General features: G+C 40.8%; 1 protein-coding gene across 1 annotated transcript in view; it reads right to left on the bottom strand.

Annotated features, from left to right (window-relative positions):
* The window catches only part of IL13RA1 (interleukin 13 receptor subunit alpha 1), a 65,523-nt gene that overhangs the window by 27,667 nt on the left and 17,989 nt on the right, over positions 1-19,867 (bottom strand). The window contains exon 5 of the mRNA XM_030849810.3: positions 1,870-2,057. Within this exon, the coding sequence (XP_030705670.1) occupies positions 1,870-2,057 (188 nt within the window). The remainder of the gene's footprint in view (positions 1-1,869; positions 2,058-19,867) is intronic.

The raw sequence follows: 19,867 nt of genomic DNA on the forward strand, positions 1-19,867 counted from the left end.
AGGACATTATGCTAAATGAAATAAGTCCATCACAAAAGGACCAATACTGTATGATTCCAGTCATATGAGGTACCTAAAGTAGTCAGTCATAGAAACAGAAAGTAGGAAGGTGATTACCAGGGGCTGGGGGAGGGAGGAGGGGGACGGGGGAGGGGGAATTAGTGTTTCATGGGCATAGAGTTTCAGTATTACAAGATGGGAAAGTTCTAGAGATACGTTGCACAACAATGTGAATATACTTAACACTACTGAACTGTACACTTGAAAATGGTTAAGATGGTATATTTAATGTTATATAATTATAACCACAATTTAAAAGAAAGTAAAAAACAAAAAATTAGCCTAGTCAATTTAGTTTTTCAGGAGTCAACTATGCTTAAGACCGAGCAACAAAAGAGAATGGATAATTAACAGAAAACAACTTGACAATGTCATCTTCTAGCTGAGAAGGATCTCCCTTTATTTTATTTTTTTAATTAATTAATTTATTTATTTTTGGCTGCCTTGGGTCTTCATTGCTGCGTGCAGGCTTTCTCTAGTTGCGGCGAGTGGGGGCTACTCTTCGTTGCGGTGCGCGGGCTTCTCATTGCGGTGGCTTCTCTTGTTGCAGAGCATGAAGCACGGGCTTCAGTAGTTGTGGCACACGGGCTCAGTAGTTGTGACTCGCAGGCTCTAGAGCACAGTCTCGGTAGTTGTGGCGCACGGGCTTAGTTGCCCCGTGGCATGTGGGATCTTCCCGGACCAGGGCTCGAACCCGTGTCCCCTGCATTGGCAGGCGGATTCTTAAACACTGCACCACCAGGGAAGCCCAGGATCTCCCTTTATATCACCACTAATCTCTAGGAAGAAGAGCAGCAAAATGAGCTTTAAAAGGTCCAAGAAGGACAACCTGCCAAGCCGGGGGGCGGCGGGGGGTGCAGAGAAGGTCTTTGCTTCAGATGATCCTACTTGGCAAGTTTCCGCACCCCAACCCCCCGCCCCGGCCTACAAACTAAGCTACCCTGCGTGCACTACTAGAATTCATTTCCATGGCTGTCTGAAGCGGCAGTAAACAGTGTTCTACTCAGACTTGGAAACCTCTGTCAATTCATGATTATTTGCCTATAAATTTTCTGTGTACCACTTAGCCAGAATCTGAGCTCTCTGTCGGGATATCACAACAAATAAATAAACGTGACGCTTACACTACTCTGCTATAGAGACTTACAAAACGCTTTTATACAGCTCACATCATTTGGACCTTACAACAATCCTTTGAGGTCAAGAGGAACTGTGTACCCCCTTTTACAGATGAGGAAGCACTTAGAGTGTATATGCCTTGTCCAAAGTGAAGAAGCTAGGACCTTAAGCAGGTCTCTTAAGTTTTTAAGTTGAGGACTCTTTCTAGTGGGCTGAAACTCAGCTGCACTGGTTGTTCTGATTGATCAGTGCCTGGGTCACCCAGAATGTTAGAGAGTTTGAATATCACCCCTGATCACTCCACCTCCAGTCTAAGCGCTTTTTTAACTAAGAGGCAGATTATCCAGGAACTATATTAAGTCACATTTATTCTGCAGCAGCATCCTCTGGAGATCTTGAGTCACAGAGCCCAGGTCCTAATCTCGGTTCTGCAACTGACTACTTGCTCTAAGGCTCAGTGTACTCATAAGTAAACAAGGATAAAGCATGTGGCATGTGTGCTCGATAAATATGAGAATTTCCAAGCTTGCTTCTTTAAAAAGGAGTGAAGAAATATATACATAAATATAGTCCCTTTTTTTTTCTGGGAAGATCTTCAAGCCAAAAATCATCATTTTTTATTATTTCTATTGATGTTCAAAAAAAATAACACTTTTATCCACACTGCCTTAGAGGACTTCTAAAACGTACCATGAGAAGTTAAAGGCACTATATTGAAGGATGGTCTGATTTTTCCTGCATTGTCCTTGACCATTACTTGGACACTGTGTTGTTCAAAACTGGAATCCTTCACCTTAGTCAGAGCAAAGGAACAACCAATGTGTTCACCTTCTCTATAGATGTCTTCACACTGAAGAACTTTTCCTAGGCTGCTGTGCCTGCAAGATAAAATAAGACAACCTTCTGCATTATTTTTAACCAGATATTCAAGAAACAAAGGTAGAAGTTTATTTGTTTGGTTGTTTTTAAATGACTGAAGATGTCCATATTTGCAAACTGGCAGGGTAGCATTTTTTAAAGCCCTATTTTATAATGGCTTTTTTTTATAGTGGCTCCATTTCATACTCTAGGAAGAAGTGAATGATCCTTTTTCATGAATATTGGTACTTTCAATAGTTAGAGAAACTAGAAGAGTCCTGACTCTTCTTCCTCTTCTGTATGGGAGATGGCATGAGGTCAGGATGAGAAATGTTACGCTTCCTGAAAATGCCTCATCTGCTCAATCCCATGGCTCTCCTCTGGGCCCTCTGCCTGCTCCTTCCTTGTTTTCTTGGCTTGCTCCTCTCCCTTCTCCTATTCTCAGAGGATTCACATCCGGTCCTGAGCCCGCTGCATATCCCTCTCTATTTCTTACTCCCTCATCCATTCACCCATTTATCACTTCCACCCCTTGACTAGAATTTCTGCACTGAGGATTTCCCTAATCCTGACCTCTCGCCTTGGAGCTAGTCCCAGATTCCTAACTGCTCCACCTGAGTGTTCCACCCACCTCAAATTCAGCAGCCAAAACGGATGCCCCCTCTTCCCTGCCAAACTGCCTTTTCTTCTAACCGTCCCAGTTTCCATCAGTCAGAACTCAGTTTCTCTGGGCTTCTCGATTAGAGCCTTTGAGATCACCTCTCTTCGCTTTCCCTACATTCTATCACCAAATTTTGTTACTTCTTCCTTTGCAAAGCTTCTGGGCTTCTCTCCTGTGATATTCCCCTCATCCTGTTTCAGGTCCTCATCACTTGAGGCTTCATGGCTTCTCCAGACTGACCTCTCTGACTTTATCAGTGTCCTCCAACCAGTGCCAGATCAATGTTCCAGAACACAATCGCTTTCTAAGTGTCTTACTCCACTGTGTGGTTCTAAATGCTGGTATCTTGTTTCCCATTTCAAAAAACCTCTACATATACCTTTCCCCAATGATCATCTAGCACAGCGCAGGCAGGCAATGTGCTCATTACACTTTTTTGTCTAGACTATCAAAGGACTCTGTTTTATAGTAACTGGCAGAAGACACAGAGTCAACCCTTACATTATCAGTTACAAGGGGAGTTGTGCAAAGGTTCTGCAGAAAAGGAAGACAATTTAGAAAATGAACTAAGAGTAAAGAGTCCCAAACCCTTCACCTGTTTACTTCAGAATCATCTGTGCTCATTTTAAAAATTCAGATTCCTCAAACCTTCTCCCAGAGAACCCTACTTAGAAGGTTTTGTCCAGGGCCTAGGAATAAGCATTTTGACAGCAATTCTCCAGGGGATTGTGCTGCAAAATCCAGTCTTATAAAACTCAGATCTTTCCCATAAATACAGTCAATTGATCTGTGACAAAGGAGCAAAGGCAAGACAATGGAGCAAAGATAGTTTCTTCAACAAATGGTGCTGGAACAACTGGACATCCACATGCAAAAAAAATGAATCTAGTCACAGACCTTACACTAGTCACAAAACTAAACTTAAACTCACAATGGATCACAGACCTAAATGTAAAATGCAAAACTATAAACCTCCTAGGAGATAACACAGGAGAAGAGCTAGACAACCTTGGGTGTGATGATGACTTTTTAGATATAACATCAAAGGCGTGATCTTTAAAAGAAATAATTGATAAGCTGAATTCCATTAAAATCAAAAACTTCTGCAAAAGATAATACCAAGAGAATAAGAAAACAAGCCACACACCGGGAGAAGATATTTGCAAAAGACACACCTGATAAAGGACTGTTATCCAAAATATACAAAGAACTCTTAAAACTCAACAATAAAACAAACAACCCAACTAAAAAATGGGCCAAAGATCTTCACAGACACTCCACCAAAGAAGATATATGGATGGCAAATAAGCATATGAAAAGATGTTCCACATCATATGTCATCAGAGAAATGCAAATTAAAGCAACAAGATACCACTAGACACTGATTAGAATGTCCATAATCCAGAACACCAACAACACCAAATGCTGACGAGGATGTGGAGCAACAGGAACTCTCACTCACTGCTGGTGGGAATACAAAATGGTACAGCCACTTGGGAAGACAGTGTGGCAGTTTCTTACAAAACTAAACATATTCTTACCATATGATCAGCAATCGTGCTCTTTGGTATTTACCTAAAGGAGCTGAAAACTTATGTGCACACGAAAACCTGCATACAAATGTTTAAAGCAGCTTTATTCATCATTGCCAAAGCTTGGAAGCAACAAGATGTCCTTCAGTAGGCAAATGGATAAATAAACTGTGGTACATCCAGACAACAAAATATTATTTAGCCTTAAAAAGAAATGAGCTATTAAGCTCTGAAATACACAGAGGAACCTTAAATGCATATTACTAAGTGAAAGAAGCCACTCTGAAAATGCTACGTACTGTATGATTCCAACTATATGACATTGTGGAAAAGGCAAAACTATGCAGACAGTAAAAAGATGAGTGGTTGACCATGGAGGATAAAAAAATCAGTGGTTGCCAGGGGTTGGGGTAGGGGAGAGATGAATTGGTGGAACACAGAAGATTTTTAGGGCAATGAAAATACTCTGTATGATATAATGATGGATATATGTCGTACATTTGTCCAAACTCATGAATGTAGAACACCAAGAGTGAGCCCTAATGTAAACTATGGGCTCTGGGTGATTATGATGTATCAGTGTAGCTTCATCAATTGGAACAAATGTACTATTGGTGGGGAATGTTGATAACGGGGGAGGTTATTAATTGTGGGGGCAGTGGGTATATGGAAAATCTCTGTACATTCCTCTCACTTCTGTTGTAAACCTAGAACTGTTCTAAATAATGTCGTTTTTGAAAAAGAAAACAAAAATTCAGATCTAATGTATTTAGTTCTTCAAAAGCTGTGCAAAGAAATGCTTCAATATAGAAAGTGACCTTGTCCCTTAAGAGATTGTACATAAGATTTTTCTTGTGGTTGTAGGCCCCTGTGGTTCATGAATGAAACAGTTTTTTAAAAGCTCAGTTACAGTCATGACTAGCTTTTAGATCAGACAGGCCTGAAATGTTTTCCACCCACAGCCAAAAATAAAAAACTGAAGAAACTTATGACATTATTTTTACATAACTAAAGAAAACTATGTAGAAAGTTAAATTTTTTTCAATAATGAACCTTTGAGATTCCTTTTTCATTTTTGTACCCTGAGTATTTCATATATGCTCATGGACCCCAGATATGAAATTTAAAAAAAATTTTGTTGTTCTTTAGAAAAAAAATAGCGAAAGGAAAAATATCGGTTTTGAATAGACAACTTTCAAAATTTTGTGAAAGATTAGATGATAACCTAAGATAGGACGCATTCAAGTGCTTCCTGTTAAAAATCAAACACTGGAATCCACAGAATCATACTGTAGACATAAGGAGGAAATGGACAAATTAAAGACTATTTCCCCACTCTGAAGATGATTAATACGGTAAGAAATTCCCGAAAATTCATTGGCATGGCTAGTCTGTAGCTATTAAGGTCAGGCTTCCTTAAATGCCAGACTACCCCTGCAGGACTTCAAGTCATTGCCCTGGGGCTTCAAAATGACTCCCCGTTTTCTGACTGGTGATTAGGGAAACAGTCTCCTGCAGTTTGTTTGGCAAGATTTAAACTGGTACCTAAACCAATTCTGAGTGCTTGATTATGAATGAGCCACATATCTTTCTTTTGTGGTTTTGATTGGAAAGGACCTCTCTAGGGGAGAGCAGGGAGGAAGAGGTATGGGCTAGGTGCTAATTATGCGACGTTGGGCAAGAGGCCAGCTATGTATACTGGCTACATCTGCAAGGGAGTGGGGATGAATAATAAAAAAACAACATAGCCACCATGTATTGCGTGCTTACTCTATAAATGTTAGCAGCTAGGCACAACTCTCAACACTCTTCATATAACAGCCCTCACAACATCCTTAAGAAGTAGCACTATTATTACTACCCCCATTTTACAGATTATAAAACTGAGGCTCAGAGAGAAGTGACTACCTCCAAATCACACTGCTAATAAGAAAGAGAGCCAGGATTTGAACCAAGGCAGTGTGGCTCCAGAAACAAATAAGCTGCGGGGTAGTAAGGGCAAAAGATACAGAATTTATACCAGTACCGTCCAACAACGTTTTCTGGGATTATGGAAACGTTTGAGATATGTGCTGTCTGATTCAGCAGCCACTAGCCATATGTGAAATTGGCTACTAAGACTGAGCAACTGAAGTTTTAATTCGATTTAATTTTAATTAATTTAAATTAAAACGTAAACAGTCATGTGTGACTAGTGGCCCTTGTATTGGCCAGCACAGGTCTTTGTTACAGAAAGAGTCCATCCACGCTGATGACCAACTCTGGGAACATGTATGACAAGAAGTGGTATTACTGATGCCTGCTCCCCCCACCCCGGGTGCCAGCGAACCCCCACTCTCTGAGGATGGCTTCTTGCGCCACCTCCCATAGCTGTAGATTATCCCCTGCACCAAGGCATGAACTAAGGGCTGAAAGCCAGCCCGAGCACCATCTGCTGTCAGCTTTGGCAAGACACTGCATCAGCCCAGAACGTTTCAGCCCAGAGGAAGAAGAATGCCTTTCTACTTGGTCGGGCCAGTTTTTTGTAATTTATTCATCAAGAGGGGATACTGGAGAGAAAGCTTCAAGAAGGCAGAGGAGTAAGCCGTGGAGATCACCTTCCTCCCCACAGATACATCAGAAATACGTCTACATGTGGAACAACTCCTACAGAACACCTGCTGAACGCTGGCAGAAGACCTCAGACCTCCCAAAAGGCAAGAAACTCCCCACGTACCTGGGTAGGGAAAAAGAAAAAAGAATAAACAGAGACAAAAGGATAGGGACGGGACCTGCACCAGTGGGAGGAAGCTGTGAAGGAGGAAAGGTTTCCACACACTAGGAAGCCCCTTCACTGGCGGAGACTGCGGGTGGTGGAGGGGGGCAGCTTTGGAGGCATGGAGGACGGCGCAGCAACAGGGGTGTGGAGGGCAAAGTGGAGAGATTCCTGCACAGAGGATTGGTGCCAACCTGCACTCACCAGCTCGAGAGGCTTGTCTGCTTACACGCAGGGGCGAGTGGGGCTGGGAGCTGAGGCTCGGGCTTTGGAGGTCAGATACCAGGGAGAGGACTGTGGTTGGCTAGATGAACACAGCCTGAAGGGGGCTAGTGCACCACAGCTAGCCGGAAGGGACTCTGGGAAAAAGTCTGCAACTGCCTAAGAGACAAGAGACCATTGTTTTGGGGTGCACGAGGAGAGGGGATTCAGAGCACCGCCTAGATGAGCTCCAGAGACAGTGCGAGCCGTGGACTATCATCACGGACCCCAGAGACGGGCATGAGACGCTAAGGCTGCTGCTACAGCCACCAAGAAGCCTGTGTGCGAGCACAGGTCACTATCCACACCTCCCCTCCCAGGAGCCTGTGCAGCCCACCACTGCCAGGGTCCCATGATCCAGGGACAACTTCCCCAGGAGAACGCACGGCACGCCTCAGGCTGGTGCGACGTCACGCCGGCCTCTGCCACCGCAGGCTCGCCCCACATCTGCACCCCTCCCTCCCCCAGGCCTGAGCGAGCCAGAGCCCCCGAATCAGCTGCTCCTTTAACCCCATCCTGTCTGAGCGAAGAACAGACGCCCTCAGGCGACCTACAAGCAGAGGCGGGGCCAAATCCAAACCTGAACCCCAGGAGCTGTGCGAACAAAGAAGAGAAAGGGAAATCTCTCCCAGCAGCCTCAGAAGCAGTGGATTAAAGCTCCACAATCAACCTGATGCACCCTGCGTCTGTGGAATACATGAATAGACAACGAATCATCCCAAAACTGAGGTGGTGGACTCTGGGAGCAACTGTAGACTTGGGGTTTGCTATCTGCATCTAATTTGTTTCAGGTTTTATGTTTATCTTACTTTAGTATTTAGAGCTTACTATCATTGGTAGGTTTGTTTATTGATTTGGTTGCTCTCTTCCTTTTTTTTTTTTTTTTTTGCGGTACTCGGGCCTCTCACTGCTGTGGCCTCTCCCGTTGTGGAGCACAGGCTCTGGAGGCGCAGGCTCAGCGGCCATGGCTCACGGGCCCAGCTGCTCCATGGCATGTGGGATCTTCCCGGACCGGGGCACGAACCCGTGTCCCCTGCATCGGCAGGCAGACCCTCAACCACTGCGCCACCAGGGAAGCCCTCTTCCTTTTTTCTATATATATATATTCTTTTCCTTTTTCTCCTTTTGTGGGTGTGTGTGTGTATGCTTCTTTCTGTGATTTTGTCTGTATAGCTTTGCTTTTACCATTTGTCCTAGGGTTCTGTCTGCCCATTTTTTTTGTATAGTTTTTCACGCTTGTTATCATTGCTGGATTTGTTTCTTGGTTTGGATGCTCTTTTCTCTCTTTCTTTCTTCTTTTTATTACTTTTATATTTTTAATAATATATTTTAATTTTTTTATTTCAATAACTTTATTTATTTCTTTTTCTTTCTTTCTTTCTTTTTCTCCCTTTTCTTCTGAGCCGTGTGGCGGACAGGGTCTTGGTGCTCTGGCCAGGTATCAGGCCTGTGCCTCTGAGGTGGAGAGCCAAGTTCAGGACATTGGTCCACCATAGACCTCCCGGCCCCCACGTTATATCAAATGGCAAAAGCTCTCCCAGAGATCTCCATCTCAACGTTAAGACCCAGCTCCACACAACAACCAGCAAGCTACGGTGCTGGACACCCTATGCAAAACAACTAGCAAGACAGGAACACAACACCACCCATTAGCAGAAAGGCTGCCTAAAACCATAATAAGGTCACAGACACCTCAAAGCGCACCACCGGATGCAGTCCTGCTCGCCAGAAAGACAAGATCCAGCCTTATGCACCAGAACACAGGCACCAGTCCCCTCCACCAGGAAGCCTACACAACCCACTGAACCAACCTCACCCATTGGGGCAGACACCAAAAACAACGGGAACTATGAACCTGCAGCCTGTGAAAAGGAGACCCCAAACACAGTAAGTTAAGAAAAATGAGAAGACAGAGAAATACACAGCAGATGAAGGAGCAAAGTAAAAATCCACCAGACCAAACAAAAGAAGAGGAAATAGGCAGTCTACCTGAAAAAGAATTCAGAGTAATGAGAGTAAAGATGATCCAAAATCTTGGAAATAGAAAAGACAAAATGCAAGAAACATTTAACAAGGACCTAGAAGAACTAAAGATGAAACACACAACAATGAACAACACAATAAATGAAATTAAAAATTCTCTAGAGGAATCAAGAACAGAATAACTGAGGCAGAAGAACAGATAAGTGACCTGGAAGATAAAATAGTGGAAATAACTACCACAGAGCAGAATAAAGAAAAAAGAATGAAAAGAATTGAGGACAGTCTCAGAGACTTCTGGGACAACATTAAACTCACCAACATTCGAATTATAGGGGTCCCAGAAGAAGAAGAGAAAAAGAAAGGGACTGAGAAAATATTTGAAGAGATTATAGTTGAAAACTTCCCTAATATGGGAAAGGAAATAGTTACTCAAGTCCAGGAAGCACAGAGAGTCCCATACAGGATAAATCCAAGGAGAAACACGCCAAGACACATATTAATCAAACTATCAAAAATTAAATACAAAGAAAAAATATTAAAAGCAGCAAGGGAAAAACAACGAGTAACATACAAGGGAATCCCCATAAGGTTAACAGCTGATCTTTCAGGAGAAACTCTGCAAGCCAGAAAGGAGTGGCAGGACATATTTAAAGTGATGAAAGAGAAAAACCTACAACCAAGATTATTCTACCAAGCAAGGATCTCATTCAGATTCGACGGAGAAATTAAAACCTTTACAGAAAAGCAAAAGCTAAGAGAATTCAGCACCACAAACCAGCTTTACAACAAATGCTAAAGGAACTTCTCTAGGCAGGAAACACAGGACCTACAATAACGAACCCCAAACAATTAAGAAAATGGTAATAGGAACACACATATTGATAACTACCTTAAATTTAAATGGATTTAATACTCCAACCAAAAGACACAGACTGCCTGAATGGATACAAAAACAAGACCCGTACATATGCTGTCTACAGGAGACCCACTTCAGACTTAGGGACACATACAGACTGAAAGTGAGGCGATGGAAAATGATATTCCATGCAAATGGAAATCAAAAGAAAGCTGGAGTAGCAATTCTCATATCAGAGAAAGTAGACTTTAAAACAAATACAACGAGAAGAGACAAAGAAAGACATTACATAACTATCAAGAGATCAATCCAAGAAGAAGATATAACAACTGTAAATAATTATGCACCCAACATAGGAGCACCTCAATTACATAAGGCAAAGGCTAACAGTCATAAAAGGGGAAAGCGACAGTAACACATTCATAGTAGGGGACTTTAACACCCCACTTTCACCAATGGACAGATCATCCAAAATGAAAATAAATAAGGAAACACAAGCTTTAAATGATACATTGAACAAGATGGACTTAATTGACATTTATAGGACATTCCATCCAAAAACAACAGAATACACTTTCTTCTCAAGTGCTCATGGAACATTCTCCAGGATAGATCATATCTTCGGTCACAAGTCAAGCCTTGGTAAATTTAAGATAATTGAAATCATATCAAGTATCTTTTCTGACCACAATGCTAGGAGACTGGATATCAATTTCAGGAAAAAAAAATCTGTGAAAAATACAAACACATGAATGCTAAACAATACACTACTAAATAACCAAGAGATCACTGAAGAAATCAAAGAGGAAATCAAAAAATACCTAGAAACAAATGACAATGAAAACACGATGACCCAAAACCTATGGGATACAGCAAAAGCAGTTCTAAGAGGGACGTTTATAACAATACAATCCTACCTCAAGAAACAAGAAATATCTCAAATAAACAACCTAACGTTAGACCTAAAGCAATTAGAGAAAGAAGAACAAAAAACCCCACAGTTAGCAGAGGGAAAGAAACCATAAAGATCAGATCAGAAATAAATGAAAAAGAAATGAACGGACTTGAGGATATGGGGAGGGGGAAGGGTGAGCTGTGACAGGGCAAGAGAGAGGCATGGACATATATACACTAACAAACGTAAGGTAGATAGCTAGTGGGAAGCAGCCGCATGGCACAGGGATATCGGCTCGGTGCTTTGTGACTGCCTGGAGGGGTGGGATAGGGAGGGTGGGAGGGAGGGAGACGCAAGAGGGAAGAGATATGGGAACATATGTATATGTATAACTGATTCACTTTGTTATAAAGCAGAAACTAACACACCATTGTAAAGCAATTATACCACAATAAAGATATTAAAAAAAAAAGAAATGAAGGAAACAATAGCTAAGATCAATAAAACTAAAAGCTGGTTCCTTGACAAGATAAACAAAATTGATAAACCACTAGTCAGACTCATCAAGAAAGAAAGGGGGAAGACTCACATCAATAGAATTAGAAATGAAAAAGGAGAAGTAACATCTGACAATGCAGAAATACAAAGGTTCATGAGAGATTACTGCAAGCAACTATATGCCAATAAAATGGACAACCTGGAAGAAATGGACAAATTCTTAGAAAAGCACAACCTCCCGAGACTGAACCAGGAGGAAACAGAAAATATAAACAGACCAATCACAAGCACTGAAATTGAACCTGTGATTAAAAATCTTCCAAGAAACAAAAGCCCAGGACCACATGGCTTCACAGGCGAATTCTATCAAACATTTAGAGAAGAGCTAACACCTATCCTTCTCAAACTCTTCCAAAATATAGCAGAGGGAGGAACACTCCCAAATTCATTCTACGAGGCCACCATCACCCTGATACCAAAACCAGAAAAAGATGTCACAAAGAAAGAAAACTACAGGCCAATATCACTGATGAACATAGATGCAAATATCCTCAACAAAATACTAGCAAACAGAATCCAACAGCACATTAAGAGGATCATACACCATGATCAAGTGGGGTTTATCCCAGGAATGCAAGGATTCTTCAATATATGCAAATCAATCAAAATGATACACCATATTAACAAACTGAAGGAGAAAAACCACATGATCATTTCAATAGATGTAGAAGAAGCTTTTGAGAAAATTCAACACCCATTTATGATAAAAACTCTCCAGAAAGTAGGCATAGAGGTAACTTACCTCAACATAATAAAGGCCATATATGACAAACCTACAACATCGTACTCAGTGGTGAAAAACTGAAACCATTTCTACTAAGATCAGGAACAAGACAAGGTTGCCCACTCTCACCACTATTATTCAACATAGTTGTGGAAGTTATAGCCACAGCAACCAGAGAAGAAAAAAAAATAAAAGGAATCCAAATCAGAAAAGAAGAAGTAAAACTGTCATTGTTTGCAGATGACAGATACTATACACAGAGAATCCTAAAGATGCTACCAGAAAACTACTAGAGCTAATCAATGAATTTGGTAAAGTAGCACGATATAAAATTAATGTACAGAAATCTCTTGCATTCCTATACAGTAATGATGAAAAATCTGAAAGAGAAATTATAGAAACACTCCCATTTACCACAGCAACAAAAAGAATAAAATACCTAGGAATATACCTACCTAAGGAGACCAAAGACCTGTATGCAGAAAACTATAAGATACTGATGAAAGAAATTAAAGGTGATACAAACAGATACAGAGATATACCATGTTCTTGGATTAGAAGAATCAACATTGTGAAAATGACTATACTGCCCAAAGCAATCTACAGATTCAATGCAATCCCTATCAAAGTACCAATGGCATTTCTCACAGAACTAGAACAAAAAATTTCACAATTTGTATGGAAACACAAAGGACCCTGAATAGCCAAAGCAATCTTGAGAGAGAATGACGGAGCTGGAGGAATCAGGCTCCCTGACTTCAGACTATACTACAAAGCTACAGTCATCAAGACAGTATGGTACTGGCACAAAAAGAGAAATATAGATCATTGGAACAGGATAGAAAGCCCAGAGATAAATGCACACAAATAGGGTCACCTTATCTTGGACAAAGGAGGCAAGAATATGTAATGGAGAAAAGACAGCCTCTTCAATAAGTGGTGCTGGGAAAACTGGACAGCTACATGTAAAAAATGAAATTAGAACGCTCCCTAACACCATACACAAAAATAAACTCAAAATGGATTAAAGACCTAAATGTAAGGCCAGACACTATAAAACTCTTAGAGGAAAACATAGGCAGAACACTCTATGACATAAATCACAGCAAGATCCTTTTTGACCCACCTCCTAGAGAAATGGAAATAAAAACAAAAATAAACAAATGGGACCTAATGAAGCTTAAAACCTTTTGCACAGCAAAGGAAACCATAAACAAGACCAAAAGACAACCCTCAGAATGGGAGAAAATATTTGCAAATGAAGTAACTGACAAAGGATTAATCTCCAAAATTTCCAAGCAACTCATGCAGCTCCATATCAAAAAAACGAACAACCCAATCCAAAAATGGGCAGAAAACCTAAATAGACATTTCTCCAAAGACATACAGATTACCAACAAACACATGAAAGAATGTTCAACATCACTAATCATTAGAGAAATGCAAATCAAAACCACAATGAGGTATCACCTCACACCAGTCAGAATGGCCATCTTCAAAAAGTCTACAAACAATAAATGCTGGAGAGCGTGTGGAGAAAAGGGAACACTCTTGCACTGTTGGTGGGAATGTAAATTGATACAGCCACTAGGGAGGACAGTATGGAGGTTCCTCAAAAAACTAAAAATAGGACTACCATATGACCTAGCAATCCAACTACTGGGATTACATATACCGTGAGAAAACCATAATTCAAAAAGAGTCATGTACCACAATGTTCACTGCAGCTCTACTTACAATAGCCAGGAGATGGAAGCAACCTAAGTGTCCATCGACAGATGAATGGGTAAAGAAGATGTGGCACATATATACAATGGACTATTACTCAGACATAAAAAGAAACAAAATTGAGTTATTTGTAGTGAGGTGGATGGACCTAGAGACTGTCATACAGAGTGAAGTAAGTCAGAAAGCAAAAAACAAATACTGTATGCTAACACATATATATGGAATCTTAAAAAAAAAAAGGTTCTGAAGAACCTAGGGGCAGGACAGGAATAAAGACGCAGATGTAGAGACTGGACTTGAGGACATGGGGAGGGGGAAGGGTAAGCTGTGACAAAGTGAGAGAGAGGCATGGACATATATACACTACCAAACGTAAAACAGATAGCTAGTTGGAAGCAGCCGCATAGCACAGGGAGATCAGCTCGGTGCTCTGTGACAACCTAGAGGGATGGGATAGGGAGGGTGGGAGGGAGATGCAAGAGGGAGGAGATATGGGGATATATGTATACGTTAGCTGATTCACTTTGTTATAAAGCAGAAAGTAACACACCATTGAAAAGCAATTATACTCCAATAAAGATGTAAAAAAAAAAAAAGCCTATAGTAACAGCTTTCTCTAGACTTCACCACAACATCATCAGGGTCAGGCTACTCCTTTTAAGGCTTAGTTCTCGGTCCCTTTCACTAGCAGTTCTTTCGTGTGGCAGATGTACTCAATCCTCCTCTGTTTTTATTCATCAACTATAACGCTCTTGAGTTGTTTATCCCTCCCTTCTAAGTCCTCACCCCAGTCCTGAATGTTGTTTAACTTTGGATCCTACCAAACATTCAAAACCTATTTATGGAGCACCTACCATGTATCAGGCACAGGGGGAAACAAGACACAGCCCGTGCTCTCAAGGGAGATGGCAGTCTGGGAAGGGTGACCACTAAGTAAACAGGAAATGCAACACAATGTGCTGAGTATTATGACACAGGAAGGTGCCAGATACTGTGGTACATGATGACTGGGGACATATCTAGCCTTGAGAAGTCAAGGAAGGCTTTCTGGAAGGGAAGTGATGTCTGAGCTAAGAAGGACAAATAAGGGGCATCCAGGTGAAAGGGCAAGGCTTGGGCTGTGAGGGAATGCAGGATGCTTCCGCTATTCTGGCTGAACGTTCGGTTTGGTCGCCACTCTTCTGTTTGAGTGTTTGAAGAGCGAGTTTGAGGAACTGGAAGAAGTTCAGTGTGGGCTGGGAGGTAGGTGCAAGAGGGGTGGGGGTACATGGGGGAGACGAGACTGACGCTACAGAGATAGATGGGCAGGAGCTGGAGCACAAAAGGCTTTGTCAGTCACGCTGTGAGTTTGGACTTTATCCTGCAGCCACCAGGGAGCCACTGAAGGGCTTAAAGTAAAGGAGAAACAACAGGTACCACAAGCGGACAAGTGAAACTGCAAAACCTCAAGTGAGAATGATCTGTCCTGAGGGGTGGGGGGGACTGAACTGCACGATCTCAGTCTGGCTTCGCCTGCAGTGCTTCTCAACTTGGCCGGGAGCACCTCTGGGGACAGGGGAGGAAAGTGAATGCTAACCCCCCGGCAACTTGGGAGGTTTTTGTTAAAAAATTCATGTGATATTTTTATACTATAAGCATATTTTTTTGTACAGAGTGTTCATTCTTGAATAAAGTTAAGTTCAGTGTTGGCTTGTAGATAATAAAAAGAAAGTATTTGATTTTGATTCAATAAATGTTTCTCAATCCTGAAAAAAAAAACGCCGTTGTTTTGTGTTCTATTGCATGACATAGCCGTGAGTGTTTTCATATACCGAAAATATTTTACAGCAAGTCATCAGGCAAAATGGACATTCCAGGATAAAGGCCATGTTTATACTATAGCTTCAGAAGTCCTGGATGTGGCCTTTCACACCCCACTCTCTCAGAAACAGTCTGAAGGAGCAATAGACAGGGGGGACAAGGGCACATGCAGGGCAGACTGCCAACACTAGATCTCCTGCTTCCTCAACTGGAATCACACAGACTCAATGACCCCAGTCCTCAGACCACTCTTGCCCGGTGCCACCTCCAGCCTCGGAGACTCCACCCCAACCAGGCAGTGCACCCCCTTTATCAAAGCCTCTCAGCCTCGCTCCACCACCACCCCAAGCTCCACTGTCACTTCCCACAGAGTCTGCCTACGCTTCTGGAAGCCTCCATCATGCACTCTTATTTTATATAGGCAATTGTGCCCGGTGCTGTCTCCTCCAAATTTGAAGCTTTAGGAGTGAAGAGACATGTTTCTTATCTCTGCTGCCCATTCAGTGCTTTACCCACAATGTGTGCTAAAGTTTTACTGAATTGAATTGATTATCCTGGCCCTTTCATCCTTGTTCTGCTGTTAATAATTCTAGGCTCTACAGAGAGCAGACATCAGAAGCAAGAAGAACTACAATCCTGCAGCCTGTGGAACAAAAACCACATTCACAGAAAGATAGACAAGAAGAAAAGGCAGATGGCTATGTACCAGATGAAGGAACAAGATAAACCCCAGAAAAACAACTAAATAAAGTGGAGATAGGCAACCTTCCAGAAAAAGAATTCAGAATAACGACAGTGAAGATGATCCAGGACCTCAGAAAAAGAATGGAGGCAAAGATCGAGAAGATGCAAGAAATGTTTAACAAAGACCTAGAAGAATTAAAGAACAAACAAACAGAGATGAACAATACAATAACTGAAATGAAAACTGCACTAGAAGGAATCAATAGCAGAATAACTGAGGCAGAAGAACAGATAAGTGACCTGGAAGACAGAATGGTGGAATTCACTGCTGCAGAACAGAATAAAGAAAAAAGAATGAAAAGAAATGAAGACAGCCTAATAGACCTCTGGGACAACATTAAACACAACAACATTTGCATTCTAGGGGTCCCAGAAGGAGAAGAGAGAGAGAAAGGACCCGAGAAAATATCTGAAGAGATTATAGTCGAAAACTTCCCTAACATGGGAAAGGAAATAGCCACCCAAGTCTAGGAAGTGCAGAGAGTCCCATACAGGATAAACCCAAGGAGAAACACGCCGAGACACATAGTAATCAACTTGGCAAAAATTAAAGACAAAGAAAAATTACTGAAAGCAGCAAGGGAAAAATGACAAATAATGTACAAGGGAATCCCAATAAGATTAACAGCTGATTTCTCAGAGGAAACTCTACAAGCCAGAAGAAAGTGGCATGATATACTTAAAGTGATGAAAGGGAAGAACCTACAACCAAGATTACTCTACCCGGCAAGGATCTCATTCAGATTCAATGGAGAAATCAAAAACTTTACAGACAAGTAAAAGCTAAGAGAATTCAGCACCAACAAACCAGCTCTACAACAAATGCTAAAGGAACTTCTCTAGGCAGGAAACACAAGACAAGAAAAGGACCTACAATAACAAACTCAAAACAATTAACAAAATGGTCATAGGAGGATACATATCGATAATTACCACAAATGTGAATGGATTAAATGCTCCAACCAAAAGACACAGGCTTGCTGAATGGATACAAAAACTAGACCCATATGTATGCTGTCTACAGGAGACCCACGTCAGACCTAGGGACACATACAGACTGAAAGTGAGGGGATGGAGAAAGATAATCCATGCAAATGGAAATCAAAAGAAAGCTGGAGTAGCAATTCTCATATCTGAGAAAATAGACTTTAAAACAAATACAACTACAAGAGACAAAGAAGGACATTACATAATGATCAATCCAAGAAGAACATATAACATTTGTAAATATTTATACACCCAACATAGGAGCACCTCAATACATAAGGCAAATGCTAACAGACATAAAAGGGGAAATCGACAGTAACACAAACATAGTAGGGGACTTTAACACCCCACTTTCACCAATAGACAGATCATCCAAAATGAAAATAAAAAAGGAAACAGAAGCTTTAAATGACACAATAGACCAGATAGATTTAATTGATATTAATAGGACATTCCATCCAAAAACAGCAGATTACACTTTCTTCTTAAGTGCGCATGGAACATTCTCCAAGATAGATCACACCTTGGGTCACAAATCAAGCCTCAGCAAATTTAAGAAAACTGAAATCATATCAAGCATCTTTTCTGACCACAATGCTATGAGGTTAGAAATGAATTACAGGGAAAAAAATGTAAAAAAAACAAACACATGGAGGCTAAACACTACATTACTAAATAACCAAGAGATCACTGAAGAAATCAAAGAGGAAATCAAAAATACCTAGAGACAAATGACAATGAAAACACAACAATCCAAAACCTATGGGATGCAGCAAAAGCAGTTCTAAGAGGGAAGTTTATAGCTATACAAGCCTACCTCAAGAAACAAGAAAAATCTCAAATAAACAATCTAACATTACACCTAAAGGAACTAGAGAAAGAAGAACAAACAAAACCCAAAGTCGGCAGAAGGAAAGAAATCATCAAGATCAGAGCAGAAATAAATGAAATAGAAACAAAGAAAACAATAGCAAAGATCAATAAAACTAAAAGTTGGTGCTTTGAGAACATAAACAAAATTGATAAACCATTAGCCAGACTCATCAAGAAAGAGGGAGAGGACTCAAATCAATAAAATTAGAAATGAAAAAGGAGAAGGTACAACAGACACCGCAGAAATACAAAGCATCCTAAGAGACTACTACAAGCAACTCTATGCCAATAAAATGGAAGAAATGGACAAATTCTTAGAAAGGTATAACCTTCCAAGACTGAACCAGGAAGAAATAGAAAATATGAACAGACCAATCACAAGTAATGAGATTGAAACTGTGATTAAAAATCTTCCAACAAACAAAAGTCCAGGACCAGATGGCTTCACAGGTGAATTCTATCAAACATTTAGAGAAGAGCTAACACCTATCCTTCTCAAACTCTTCCAAAAAACTGCAGAGGAAGAAATACTCCCAAACTCATTCTATGAGGCCACCATCACCCTGATATCAAAACCAGAAAAAGACACTACAAAAAAAGAAAATTACAGACCAATATCACTGATGAATATAGATGCAAAAATCCTCAACAAAATACTAGCAAACAGAATCCAATAACACATTAAAAGGATCATACACCATGATCAAGTGGGATTTATCCCAGGGATGCAAGGATTCTTCAATATATGCAAATCAATCAATGTGATATACCATATTAACAAATTGAAGAATAAAAACCATATGATCATCTCAATAGATGCAGAAAGAGCTTTTGACAAAATTCAACACCCATTTATGATAAAAATTCTCCAGAAGTGGGCATAGAGGGAACCTACCTCAACATAATAAAGGCCATATATGACAAATCCACAGCAAACACCATTCTCAATGGTGAAAAACTGAAAGCATTTCCTCTAAGATCAGGAAGAGGACAAGGTTGTCCACTCTCACCACTATTATTCAACATAGTTTTGGAAGTCCTAGCCATGGCAATCAGAGAAGAAAAAGAAATAAAAAGAATACAAATTGGAAAAGAAGAAGTAAAACTGTCACTGCTTGCAGATGACATGATACTATACGTAGAGAATCCTAAAGATGCCACCAGAAAACTACTAGAGCTAATCAATGAATTTGGTAAAGTTGCAGGATACAAAATTAATGCACAGAAATCTCTTGCATTCCTATACACTAATGATGAAACATCTGAAAGAGAAATTAAGGAAACACTCCCATTTACCATTGCAACAAACAGAATAAAATACCTAGGAATAAACCTACATAGGGAGACAAAAGACCTGTATGCAGAAAACTATAAGACACTGATGAAAGAAATTAAAGATGTTACCAACAGATGGAGAGATATACCATGTTCTTGGATTAGAAGAATCAATATTGTGAAAATGACTATACTACC

This window comes from Globicephala melas, chromosome X, assembly GCF_963455315.2.
Source record: "Globicephala melas chromosome X, mGloMel1.2, whole genome shotgun sequence".
In the NCBI taxonomy this organism is placed as follows: Eukaryota; Metazoa; Chordata; class Mammalia; order Artiodactyla; family Delphinidae; genus Globicephala; species Globicephala melas.